This window comes from Lepus europaeus, chromosome 13 (genome assembly GCF_033115175.1).
Source record: "Lepus europaeus isolate LE1 chromosome 13, mLepTim1.pri, whole genome shotgun sequence".
NCBI lineage: Eukaryota > Metazoa > Chordata > Mammalia > Lagomorpha > Leporidae > Lepus > Lepus europaeus.
In genome coordinates, this window is record NC_084839.1 from 54,237,636 (window position 1) to 54,251,883 (window position 14,248).

The 14,248-nt window shown below is 38.0% G+C and overlaps 1 protein-coding gene across 3 annotated transcripts in view; it reads left to right on the plus strand.

Annotated features, from left to right (window-relative positions):
* The window catches only part of VRK2 (VRK serine/threonine kinase 2), a 99,008-nt gene that overhangs the window by 65,875 nt on the left and 18,885 nt on the right, over positions 1-14,248 (plus strand). For all 3 annotated transcript variants that reach the window (XM_062209477.1, XM_062209476.1, XM_062209478.1), the window contains exons 9-11: positions 2,522-2,642; positions 5,116-5,174; positions 10,286-10,452. In XM_062209477.1, coding sequence (XP_062065461.1) covers positions 2,522-2,642; positions 5,116-5,174; positions 10,286-10,452 — 347 coding nt within the window. The remainder of the gene's footprint in view (positions 1-2,521; positions 2,643-5,115; positions 5,175-10,285; positions 10,453-14,248) is intronic.

Consider the following 14,248-nt stretch of genomic DNA (forward strand, 5'->3'; position numbering starts at 1 on the left):
AACCAGCAGATGAAACATCTTTCTCTCTGTAGCTACCTCTCTGTAACTCTTTTAAATAAACAAAATCTTAAAAAAAAAAAAAGTGATACCCAGCATCCTTGAATGTTAGTACCAAGGTGCAGTCGTGGTAGGACTAGAATTGGATCCCTAGTCTGGACCCCTAGTCAAGGGTTTTTTCCATTTATTGAATTATGTAACATGTTTCAATATGAGTGTGAAAACTGTGTAATGAACAAAGCAACTTTCAAGTTTCTCTATAGTTAGGTGATACTTTACAACTGTGACTAATTCTTATAAGCTTTACACATATAGATTCCATTATTGTCATCTATCATTTTTAAATGATTTGATATTAAAATTACTCTTGTGTACAGTAGAAGGAAAATAGACATCATTGTCTAGTAGAATCTAAGGTATTCACTTTCCTGAAACAATTTAAACTTTTCTGTTTGTTCCTCTGGAAGAGAATTTTAGGGAAAGCTATGTAGTCAAACATTTTTAATGCTTTTTTTCCTCCTCAGTGGTAGGAAAAGGCAACTGTTATCTCTATCTTTGTGTGTTTGACATGTGTTTCTATAGAACTCAGTGGAAACAATGGTAAAATATTTATCTAACCATATTTATTAATGTGTATGTGCCTTGAAACAAAGAAAAAAAATTTTTAAGTGATAATGTATTTTAATTAGCTAAAACCAAACTCTAAGAGTAAGGGAAAGTTAACTCTCAAAGGGCTATTTCAAATGAAGACCAGCTGATGAAAGATTGGCTTCAGAAATCTAAATGACTTGTTACTTACAGCTTTGTATCAATTAATCCCTCAGTTGGGGGGTGGGCAGAAGTGGCTGGTAAGGTTCATTCCATTTTGATGCTGATTGTTTTTTCTCAAAGGTCCTCTGTGTGTGGAGTGTGCCAGAATATCATTTTTTGAAAATGAGAGGATATGAATTTTTTTATGCTGGTAATCAAGAATTGCCATGATGGAAAGGGACACGTGAACACGTGTACAAATGGAAGCACTCCATTATTAATGGGAGATTTATTACTGAAGAAATCACTGCAGAGCAGCATGGTGGAGATTGTGTTTTTATTTTAATATGAGAGCCAAGTCTTGCATTAGGACATTGTTGAAGCTTATGCAAAAAGTTAATGGCACCCATGGGACTATAGCATTCTGCTAGATTGAAGGGCCTTTAATAATCCAATACTCTAATAGCAGTTAAGATAGAGTAGGTATAACAGCTAATCTTGTCGTCTGCTTTTATAACTTATACATTGTGTAACTTTACCAAAGCAGTTATGATGTGATAGCAGCATTGTTCTTAGTCCATGACTTTTTAAATTAAAAACTAAGTTAACTGAGTGACTTTTCAAGAGTTTATTTAATGAAAAAATAGTAAAATTGAATGCCTGTTTACAGCAGGTTTAACAGCCACATATTGCTCTTAGGGGACTATGTGTCCCCACACAGATGAACATTTAAGTAATGGTAGAAAATGTGGATACCAGCCTATTATTTTATAACAATTTGGAAGCATTATAAAAAGGAGCTTATGTGTACTTGCTAGTGTTTTAATTGTTATTTCAGTAGTTTGTTAATAAATATGGTGTAATTGATGGGTTTCTTAGGTTCCATTGTTCATCATATAAGGCACTTAAAAAATACATAAAATGATGATGAAATTAGTTTGCAGCATTTAGTGGCTTGATATTAATGAGATTTACAGGGGCTTGAAAATGCCCCTTTAATGTGTTTTTACAAAAAGTCATCTTTTCAGATTTGAAAGCCTCTATGTGGCTTTAGAGTCTGTGCCACTTCTCTCTTGACCCCTGTACTACTGCCTCCCTTTTACATTTCCCATTCTGGATACGGGACCAGAACTTTTTCTTATGTTGCTGCATCTAAAAGCCACGTTTGTAGAATTCTAAAACTGCATACCCGAAGCAGTAGACATACTTAAATCACACTTTGGTGCAGTTGAAAAAATCTGAAGATGCCCTGTCTTCTAATAGTGCACACTAGATGGCAGTTTTGTCATACTCTTGCAGCCTCAAGTGCTGCTAGTGTGAGTGGAGCAGGAAAGGCCATCAGTGTTTAGTCTGCACTCAGAGGGTCTCCGCATGACCAGTGCAGACCCCATGGACTTCCTGCAACATATGTTAGCAATTTAGCTGCAGACATTTATTTCTTTGTTTTACTGCTTGGCTCTTTGAGAAAGTGTTGGTGCCGGGTTATGGGTTGTCTGGATCATGTCAGAGGCCATGGGGATCAAGTTCATATGACAGGCCAGACTAAGGAAAGATGAAGTTGGAGGAGGTGAGGAAACTGACCCTTACTTTCAACAGCAACAAGTCGCTGCCTGTCTGCGGACTGGGGCCAAGCGCCTGGGCGTTTAAGTTTTACTCCAGCTGAACAAACAACACACTTTGCCCATATTTCATCAGTAGTGGTTCACTCAAAGATTTCTCTATTTCTCAAGAAATTGCTTCTCCCTCATCTCTCTCTGAATGCTCACTCCTGCAGCCCCATCCAGACGAAGCGATGTTGAAATCCTCGGCTACTGCATGCTGCGGTGGTTGTGCGGGAACCTTCCCTGGGAGCGGCACCTGAAGGACCCTGTGGCCGTCCAGACTGCTAAAACAAAGTGCGTACGTTCAGATCTCTTCACCGCAGCAGGTCTGAAGGGATACGTGCGAGGGAGCCGCTAGTATTCCGGAGACAGCTGCCATTCCCCTAACGTGACAACCAAAACAAATTTGTTTTACTTCAAAAATATTTTTTAAAAAAAATCCAAAAAACAAGCAGACATAAAATCTAGTAGATAAACCTGTACGTGAATGATAGTGAAAAATAAAAAGTGAAATATGTGTTCCTCTCCATGGTGTTTTCCAAAGCTTAGATTCCAGGTGCTAGTGTTTTCAAGGAAGAATATTTTCAAATTAGCATTGTACTGGTGTCTAAAAGTAGATTGAACTTGGTGTGCTTGACACCAACTGCGTGAGGCAACTGTGTCAAATGGGACATTGGCTTATATTTCCAGATAAGAGGAATGTACCAATGTTTCTGTCTTGGAATATGTTTTGTTTCTTAAAGAAGAAATGCACAATTTTTATACAAGGCGTTTACATGAGATTATCTTGCAGACACAAACATTTTTTAATATTTTGCAGTTTTTTTTATTTTTAATTTTTTATATGAAAGGCAGGGAGACAGAAACAGACATCTTCCATCTGCTGGTTCATTGTGCAAAAGCATGCAAAAGCCAGGGCTACACCAGATTGAAGCTGGGAGCCCAGAACTCCATCTGCATCTCCCTCATGGGTGTCAGGGTCCCAAGTGACTGAGCCATCACCCACTGCCTCCCAGAGTACACTGTAGCAGGAAGCCAGAATTTGAAGTAGAGCCGGGACTCGAACCTAGGCACTCCAATATGGAATATCAGCATCCCAAGAGGTATCTTACTTGCATCACAAAATGCCCCTCCCCACTTCACTTTTTTTTTTTTTTTAAGATTTATTTATTTGAAAGGCAGAGTTGGAGTAAGAGGGCAACACAGAAAAGCCTTCCATCTGCTCGTTCATTCCCCCAAATGACTGCAACGGCCAGGGCTGGGCCAGACCGAAGCCAGGAGCTTCTTCTGGGTCTCCCACTTGGGTGTAGGGACCCAAGCATTGTGGCCATCCTCCGCTGCTTTTTCAGGCACATTAGCAGAGAGGGGGATTGGAAGTGGAGCAGCCAGGACTCAAACCCACACCCATATGGGTTACCTGCACCACAGGCAGCAACTTTACCTGCTATTCCACAGCCCGGCCCCCACCCCCAACTTTACTTTGTATCGCCTAGATTCTGTCTGCATAACAACTGATCAGACATGAAATGGAGTATTTTGCTGTTTTCCAGTCCTGTTGCTTATTAGGCCTAGGGAAAGTTAATAGCATATTGCACAGAATAGCTAGTTTTTTGTTATATGCCAGTATATGCTCCACAGTAGTTATCCACAGAAATAACACCACAGTTGGAAAAGGCAGCTACGGTTTTAAGTAGGACAAGTCACAACAGAAGGTACAAAGTAGGGAGGGTAGTATAACTGATCCATAGAAATCAGTCTTCAGAGTAAATGTGGAATTGGGTCTTTATAGAGAGAAAGGCTACCCCCCAGATTTAGGATAATACAGATTACATTTGTAAATACTGATGTATATATAAGAAATATTTCTCCATGTGGAATCTTCCATCATCCTGCAGTCCCACAAACTAACACATTTGTAAAAGTCACTATTGGAACTATCTAATCTGTTCTTTACTGCAGTGAGTGATAAAGGTCCCTATTAACACTCATGTAGTTGTTTTTCAAAGTATGGATCAAGTCAAAGCACAGTAATGAGTGCATGTAAACAGTTTTGCCATTCAAATTCCCACCTCAATTTACCTATTTTAAATAGTGAACTATTCAACAACAGTTCCCTTATGCCCTTTATTTTCCTAGTAGTAGATCAGTGCATTTATTGTTGCTATTCTGCCTTTACCTGAGTTTGTAAATCACTCATGTCAGTAATTTTGTTGAATTTTTATATTCTCATCCTAGTTGGTTAAGCAACTTAAATTGTACTTGTTCAGTCTTAAATACTGGAAAGTGTTGACAGTCGGTTTTTCTGGTGCTTTTATTCTTCTGCTATTTTATATTAACCTTTTTAATTATGGAATGTCATAAAGCACTGCCTGATGAAGAGTGACATATGTAAATAAATAATTTACCCTGTCCAGTGGTAATTACCTGAAGAAAAACATCCTAAAAATCTAGATAAAATTTTTGTGAATATTTTGTTTTTAAGAAAAAATCATAATATTCCTCCTGCTGAATTTGTACATGTAAAAACGTTGAGGTAGATCATTTACACTCTTCACTTTCCAGGTGATTGATATGAAATGGGTCAGAGGGAATTGAGGGATCTCTCCCACCTGTACTTGCCCTTTCATCCATGACGAGGAGGTGAAAAACATTGAAAGTCACAGTTTTGGTGATCTACCAAGACAGAAACAGAGCTTTGTTTTCTAACTGAAACAGTGAATCACAAAATTGAGAACAAGCTGATTGTGCCTTACTCTGTTTTTTTCAGTCTGCTGGATGAGCTCCCTGAGTCAGTGCTTAAGTGGGCTCCTTCTGGAAGCAGTTGCAGTAAGTAAAGGATCCTTCTGCCTTTTCTGATTTATAGGCTGACATGTGTGTCCCTCTTGTTTGTAGCTTATGCCTGACCCATCCACTGCTGTGCACAGCAGAATGGCAGCTGACTCTTCAGGGTTATAGATAGGTTGCTAGAGAAGAAAATGTTCAGATCGTCTTTGACCTTAGAACATAGGAATCCTATAAGAAATTATCTAGGCAAAGTTGTGGGTTCTGGTGATGGCATTGTTTGGTTTGATTTGAAGAAATGGATTTTGAGAATCATGCACAAATTAAATAGTCCTCTTTGTGTGGTATTTCCAGAATTAAGACTTTTCAGGTTTTGTTCTTGTATGTAGTTGACCTGAGGAAAGAGTATTTTAAATCAGTAATTTAAAAACCATTAAACACCAGGATGCTGTTTAGACATGGGTCACAAAAACTTTTGAGTGGTGAAGGCCTGCAATCTTGGAATTGAAGGTTATATATCATAAATTGTTTCTGTCTTTAAAGTTAATATAGAATGTTTTGGAATTTGTTAATTGACAATATTAGCAAAAAATGTTCAACATGGAATTACCCAAGTTTCTGTCATTTGTACATGCATACGAGACACATTATTTAGCACTAATTTAACAAGTGAGTTGTATTGTCTTACAGAAAAGAGCCAGCTAGCTTCACTTTCAGGCTTGATTTTTCTTAGAGACAGATTAGCAGAGTGAATCTTCTTCTGTGTTTACAATGGATGATCTCAAAGTTAGATTTTAGCTAACTTTGGCAAGTAGAGAGGTACACTCACCCTCTAGTGAAGCTCGAATGCATCAGTTTCTGTTTGAGAGTTGAAAAGTCGAGTCATACAAGCCTTCTTTTTGATCAAGAAACCAAATGTTTGATTTGCGTAGGAAAGAACAAACTAGTTCTAAGTCCCCTAGTCTGTCCCTATGTGAGTCTTCTGCTATACCCTTTCTGTAGTAGTTTACTTCTAATGAAGGGGACCAAACAGGAGAGATTCTCATTTGAGGAGATCGATTGAAAGATGAAAGTCTTAGTTTTGTAACTATATTAAATAACTGGCTCAAAATGACATGATTCTTTTTGATTAATATTCTTGTCATTTCTATTGCCATACAGTTTGTTTTACTCAATGGAACAAAAGAGAGATGGGAAATGTCATTTCTATTTTTAATTATATATCTCCCTTACCTATCATGTTTCTTCTGCATGGAAGGCTCAATGTAGGCTCAGAAAAGAAGGTGCAGATTCCATGGATTGTACAAGATAAATGCCTGTGGACCATGTATATTCTATGAGACTTCTATTTATACAGATAAGATTTGAGTCATGCAAGAAATTTAGATGGGAAGCACTTTTGGTTCCTCTTGATACAAACCATCTACACCATAAAATGCAGACTTCTGTTTCTAAAGCATAAAATGTTGAACCTTTACTATTAAGTGAAGATTCCTGAAGTTAGGAGATTGAAAACTAATTTACAAAAGGTTTTATTACTGAGATATTTTATAAAATAAAAACAGCCATAAAGTTTGCAGCATGCATGTAAGTGTAACAGTAGTGATAGTTTCAAAGGTTTCTTGAAATTATAGTAATGTTACTTAATATTTCATTAGCTTAAAAAGCAGATGATTCAAGAATATCATAATTTCGTACTACTCAAAGCATTTTATTTTAAAACTCTGGAAATATACTAGTAAATTTTAAAGGATGTACTGAATATAATAAATCCAGATCTTGCAAGGCTAACATTTAAACCAGAACTACATCACAGTAGTGCAAGCTTCAGATTTATAGTAACAAATTTATAATGGCAGTAGCTCTCTTCATTTTCTCCCACTCCTACTTCACTGGTACCTCATTTTTCCAAACCCCATTCCCATGAAGTCTCTGCAGCACAGCTGCTATCCGTTGATGGAGTGCCAGGAGTTTCCCATTGTCTTGTAACAGTGATTTGGTCCTGATATATTCAACTCTTCTCCATTTGGGATGTTTTGGTTAATGGAATTGTAATATATACCAAAGTTTGCTTACCAGTCTTCAGAGAACAACAGTTTATATTGGAATTGTAGGGAATGCAATATAATCTCTTTGTTTTTTTTTCTTTTTGATCATCCTTTTAGGAATTGGATGCTCCCCAAGGGGCTCCAGGAAACATCAGTTATAAATATGGTGATAAAGCAGAGGTGCTTGCTAGTTAAGAGAGATCTGGTTGACCCAGGACTAGATAACAGAATTTGAGATCGCTCCTAAATTAGAGAGGAAAAAGTAGGTTGCATAATTGCTACAGCATCAGAAAAAGAAAAGTGCAGAGCAAAGAGTTCTCATTTATCTACATGGGCTTCATGTTCCTAAAGAATAGCTCTGGACTTTGTGGTGTAAAACGGTCACTCTGACTGTAATAGGGAGAGGGGGATGACTCTTCCTTTTGGAAATTTCCCCTAGGGGTTGCAACCCAGTGCCTCTGCAATTCTCCTCTTGAATGGAGGTAGGCCTGGAGGGGAAATGAAGGATCATTAGGAAGTCACTCCTGCCAACCCATGAAGCTTTCCAGACTTTACGCCATGGGATATAAACAACTCAATGAGAAAGTAAGAAGTACTTAAGTTTGGATCAGTAGAAACTGAAGGAGAAAGGCATATCTAAATATTCTTGTGAACAAATGATGATATACCAGTTTTTAAATAATGCCATAATATTATCACTACTTCTGTCTTAATTTTAGACTGAAACGAAAATGCAAACTAAGAACATTTTTAAATTATTTATTTGAGAGACACAGAGAGTAAGAGCAAACATTCCTTTCTGCTGGTTCATTTCTCAGAAGCCTGGCAGTTGGGCTGGGCTGGTCTAAATCCCTGAGCCGGGAACTCATTCCAGTCTCCCATGTTGGTGGCGGGAACCCAATTACTTGAGCCATCACTGCTGCCTCCCAGGGTCTGCATTAGCAGGAAGCTGGAGTCAGGAGCTAGAACTCAGGTACTCATTCTGATGTGAGGTACTGGCATCTTAAGACACTGGGCTAGGGGCCAGCACTGTGGCACACTAGATTAATCCTCCGCCTGCAGCACCAGCATCCCATATGGGTGCCAGTTCTAGTCCTGGCTGCTCCTTTTCCAGTCCAGCTCTCTGCTGTGGCCTGGGATAGCAGTGGAAGATGGCCCAGGTGCTTGGGCCTCTGCACCTGCATGGGAGACCGGGAAGAGGCTCCTGGCTCCTGGCTTTGGCTCGGCACAGTCCAGCCGTTGCGGCCATTTGGGGAGTGAACCAATGGATGGAAGCCCCTCTCTCTCTCTGCCTCTCCTCTCTCTGTGTAACTCTGACTTTCAAATAAATAAATAAATCTTCAAAAAAAAAATTAAAAAAAATTAAAAAATAAAATAAAAAAAAATAAATCTTCAAAAAAAAATAATCTAAATAATCACCCCAAAACTACAGGTGTTTTAATGCAGCTGTATTTGCAACTTTGGGTTTCTAATTCTTTTTTTTTTTATTATTTTTTTGACAGGCAGAGTGGACAGTGAGAGAGAGACAGAGAGAAAGGTCCTCCTTTTGCCGTTGGTTCACCCTCCAGTGGCCGCCGCGGTAGCACGCTGCGGCCGGCGCACCGCGCTGATCCGATGGCAGGAGCCAGGTGCTTCTCCTGGTCTCCCATGGGGTGCAGGGCCCAAGCACTTGGGCCATCCTCCACTGCACTCCCTGGCCACAGCAGAGAGCTGGCCTGGAAGAGGGGCAACCGGGACAGGATCGGTGCCCCAACCAGGACTAGAACCCGGTGTGCCGGCGCCGCAAGGCAGAGGATTAGCCTGGTGAGCCGCGGCGCCGGCCGGGTTTCTAATTCTTTATTTAAAAGTTTATAGTTTTTTTTGTTTGTTTGTTTGACAGGTAGAGTTATAGGCAGTGAGAGAGAGACAGAGAGAAAGGTCTTCCTTCCCTTGGTTCACCCCCCAAATGGCCGCTACAGCCGGTGCTGCACCGATCCAAAGCCAAGAGCCAGGTGCTCACAAAGTGAGCCACAGCGCCGGCCCATAGTTTATAATGTTTAAGGAATGGGCTGTTATATGTAATTGTACATAGAATTTTTTTTTACAGTAGAGAAAAAAATAGTCGATGGCAACTTCTCATCGTACTGAAATGAGTCAGAACTATGCTGTGAAAGTAACGTGCTAGCTAGGTGTGAAGGACTTAGGGAGGTTTTGTGCATTCTTAAGATAATCATGGCTGGAAACATGGAGTTCAGAGTCATTTCTAAGTGTATTGTCATCCCAAAATTGAAGCCTTAATTAAAATTTGTGATGACTTTTTTTCTTGAAGAAAATATATAATAGCACCTGTTTTAAATGAAATTTTTTAAAATTTCACTTTAGAAAAACATATGAACTATGTCTGGTCTAATTATTATTAATGTAGTCCCTAGTAGTTTCAACTCCTAAGTTAAAATCATAAACTATAGTTATTAAGATTTGCTGGATTATGTTTATGAATTATATCAACAAAGGTACGTTCAGTATTATCGGTTTTGCCATATCTTGTTGAATCTGTGGGTCACTGTGTTTCATTTTTAAATATTTTAAAAGGGCTTTACATTGAATTTTTCATTCTTGTTGTCTTAATGGTGTATGTGTGTGTGTGTATAATTTTTTTTTAAATCAAAGAACTTTCTTCTTTAAAAAAAAAAAAAGATTTATTTGAAAGGCAGAGCTACAGAAAGAGAAAGGGAGAGACAGAGAGAGATTTTTCCATCCACTGGTTCACTCCCCAAATGGCCACAACAGCCAGAGCTGCACTGATCCAAAGCCAGGAGCTAGGAGCTTCTTCTGGATCTCCCACTGAGGTGCAGGGGCCTAAGGACTTGGGCCATCTTCTACTGCTTTCTCAGGCCATAGCAGAGAGCTGGATCAGAAGTGGAGCAGCTGGCACTCGAACTGGCGCCCATATGGGATGCCGGCACTGCAGGCAGCGGCTTTACCTGTTGCGCCACAGCACTGGCCCTGTGTGTGTCTTTGTGTGTACACTTGCGTGCACAATTGAGACTAGAAAGATTTTGAGGTTATTGGAGTCTTGACAGTTCTTTTCAATCATGGATGACATGTAAAAAATTTAATATTTCACAGGTGAAATAGCCCAATTTTTGAAATGTGTTCATTGTTTGGCATATGATGAAAAGCCAAACTATCACATGCTCAAGAAAACCCTGAACCCAGGTGGAATGCCTTTAGGACCACTGGAATTTTCCAATAAAGGACAGAGTGAAAATGTGCGTACTCCGGATGATCAAAAAGTAAGTAACGTAATCCCTGGGATGGTGTGATGGCCTTCTGTGATCCTTTCTGTCAGCTGACAGTATTTTAGGTCTCAGAACAAGTGTGACAACTCAGTTTTCTTAATTCTTGTTCCCCCTGACTTAGCACCAGAAAAGTTTATGGAAAGTTCTTTTGACTAATTGTCTCTTAGAGAAAAATGGTAGGATCTGTGGCCTACGGCAGTCCCTCATGTCAGAGATATGATGAGAGTAATGTTAAAGGCAAATCTGACTTTATTCATGAAAGCCTTTATTTGCCCCTTTTCAGGTTTTCCTTAGTTATCACTTTCTGGCTTTGCCCACCAGTTTCACCATAATTTGGTGGTATTATAATCTTAGATTTTACCAGATTATTTGTATATGCTGATGTTTCTGTTTATAGATACAATAATGCTTTTTTTTTAAAAAAAAATATCATTTTTTAGTTAAACTTCCTCCTTCACCAGCAGACTTCCTCAAAGCAACTTAAAAGAGAAAAAAAAAGGATTAGAAGTAGAAGCCACAAAAGCATTAGAACTTGAAGCTTGTTGAAGAGTTGGATGGCAGCTGTAGCACCATTGTGGGGCGGGTAACTCAATGTCCATTTCTTCTGCACACTGTGAATATGTAGAAAAGAGAAAGAAAAAAGTATGGGGGGCATTTTATTCATGATTCCTGTACAATAAAGTAGGGTCAGGATGCCATTCATTTTTAATATTTCTTATGAACTTTGGATCCTCACAAGTGTTCATGAGCCAAGAATGCAGGATGCAAGCTAATGTGACTGATAGGCTGCAAGATGAATGGTGAGTCAAGTATCAGTGCACAGATGGTTCTGATTTGCTGAATTTTGTAGCTGCTGCAACTGAAGACATAAAATATCCTTCTAGTCATAAATTAGCTCTTTGGAAGCAAAACCTTGGCACCAGAGCTTTACAACCTTCAATTAGTAGGAAAAGAAGTATTTGAATGACTGTGGTATTGACATCTGTAGGCCTGCATAGTAATCATTCCTAATAGAAGAGAATATCTGTTTGAGGAGGTTTTGCATGGCTAATTAACTACCAGTGAGAATATGTAATTTTTTCATGATCTCCTGATTGTCACCTTTCTCTCATGATACAATTACATTTTATTGTAGCAAGTGCCTCACAAACCAATTGTCAGCACTATTTACGTATTGCAGAAGGCAGAACAAAAGTTCATGTTTAATAAAAAGCCACTGGATTTTGATCTTGGTAATTACTGAGACTTATTTTAACAGTTTTATTGACTTTTGTGTTTTTATCACTTTTGCAACAAAACAAAGAGCCATTTCCTTAACATTTCCTTTACAATAATGGTCATCACTTAATCTACACTAATTTAAGTGGACATTTTCCCTTTTTTGTAGTTTTCTGTTTCATAAACTTAATTGAAATATAAAAGGAACCGTTTTAAAAACTGATAGCTATCTCCTCTGTTATAAAGTTCTAATTATTATACAACAGAATTTCCAGTTTCATCAGATTCAAAGGTTGTTTGTTGAGAAACCATGTTTTTATGAAAATATAGAATATAGAATTGTTATCAGAAATGTTTTACTTTTTATGCAGTGCTTCAGTTATGAGTAAAAAAAAAATACACATTCTTAAGACCTTCGTTCAGTTCAGTACAATCAGCCTGGATATATAAATGGGGAGATAACTTGGGGATATATTTCACAACAGATCAATATTTACATGTTAAATATTTTTCTAGCATTTTAAGCATGTAAATTTATTTTAATAATTGTATAAAATATAAGTTTACCATATATGGCTGTGTTTTCATATCTTAATTTTTATTTTTAAAGGCTACAGATTTTTGTAATGTGGCAAAAAAAAATTTAAAATGTATAACTGTATAAACTGTCTTAGTGTAAGTACTGGGTGGCTTCCAGAGTGGATTACTTCTATAAGAAAAATCATTTAAAGTCCTAAATGAGTATCTCTTTAGTCATAGAAAAATTTCCCTTATTAGTCACTAAAATCGGGTATTGTACTCTAAATGTAGGTGACTTTAGTATTTACTAGACTAGTGAGCAAAATCTGAACTTACACAATTTTTTGGACATTGAGACTTTAAAATGTCATTGGACAAAGATAATTAAAGAAGACATTGGACCAGAAAGGTATTTAGATATAAATAAAATTTCTGTGTTTTAATTTTCAAAGGAAAAAAGCTGTAAATGTTAAATGTTTTAAATACTATTTCTCTCAGTCTAATTTAACAGCATTTCACACACAAGAAAAAGGTGATTTTTTTTTTCCAATTCTGGATTTTACTTGGCATCATAAATTGTTCCCAGTAAATGGAGATTTCCTTTTGAAGTCCTCAAGTGTTATTACTGAAGTTACATTGAAATCAGTTTTTGTCAAGATAGAGACACTGATATTTTTTCCTGAAAAGCCGCTCTTTTGGGAGTGTTTACATGGGTCACAATGATGGGATGTATAGCTGAAATCACTCTCTGGCACTGTCAATCATAGAAGACTCTATCATGGCCACCACGGTCTATGTATGCCACCCACGGGGACTTGGTGTCCAACATCACTAAAGGAAACCATGTTTCTAGTAATAATCCTTACTGACATGAGCTGAAGCTCTAGAATTCCCAGGTGAGAATGTTAAAGCCAGCTGGAAAATGGCACTTGCATAAGCTACTGCTTCAAAAGCCAGTGGCTCCTTTGATGAGTTTATTATGGTGCCTGAATCCTGCTGTAATAGTGTAGACCCTTGAGCCTAATGTGCCACCCATCCTTCCTGCATGCTTGGTAGAGAAGCACAGGAGTAGCTGTAGGTCAGTTATTAGATGTTCAAGCTATCCTGTTTCAACAGGAAAAGTTTGTTTCTTCTTTCACCTGCTCACCCTCAACTGGAATTTCCCATGGAAACTCGAGGGGTGAATATATTATTATTGGTAATAGTTATCTTGATATAGAACGTAGCTCACAAAATTCTTTCATCAGCTTTATTTTTTCATTCTGTGAATTTGCTTTTCTGTATTTTCTGTATATGAGGAAAGCAGAACACAGATTCCCAGTTAGAAACAAACTTTTGATTTATTAAATTTTAGGGTTCCATAAGCATTCCTGATTTTATAGAACAGTGCTCCAATCGGAAATTAACTAAAAGCTACCTCATTTTGAATAGCTCCTTTGCTTGAAAACGACATACAAACAGTACCATTCTCTTTGATTATGTGGGATGCCTGGAGTGTTTTCTATATCTCCTTTTATATCTTTGAAAAAAGAACGTTTCACTATTCACAATTAAGAATAAAACTTAATCATCCAGCTTTACTCTTACCGTTTTAAAAGCTTCCCTAGAAACAGAAGTTTTCCATAAACAAGATAAAATTTTGTTTATAAGCTAGAAGTGCCCATGACAATACCTGACCATCAGCCAACAGAAAGCTGACTGGGAGGCTGCCTCTCCTCCTGGAAGCCTCCTGGTGGACTGAATGTATATTAATGAATTCTGTATACACATCAGAGGCTCCTAGGGCAGCACTGTTACCCAGAGTGCCTGTCATATAGGAGAGACTAAAATCCTCAATAATATATTAATTAAAATAGAGCTACCAAGTGATCTACCTGTCCCACTTCTTGGTATATATCCAAAGGAAATAAAATCAGGACAACAAAGAGTTATCTGTATCCCCACATTCATTGCAACATTATTCATAATATTCTGTGAATGAATGAATTTTGTGATATGGAAACAACCAAGTATCTGTTGGTGAATAAATGGATAAAGAAAATGTGGTGCACAC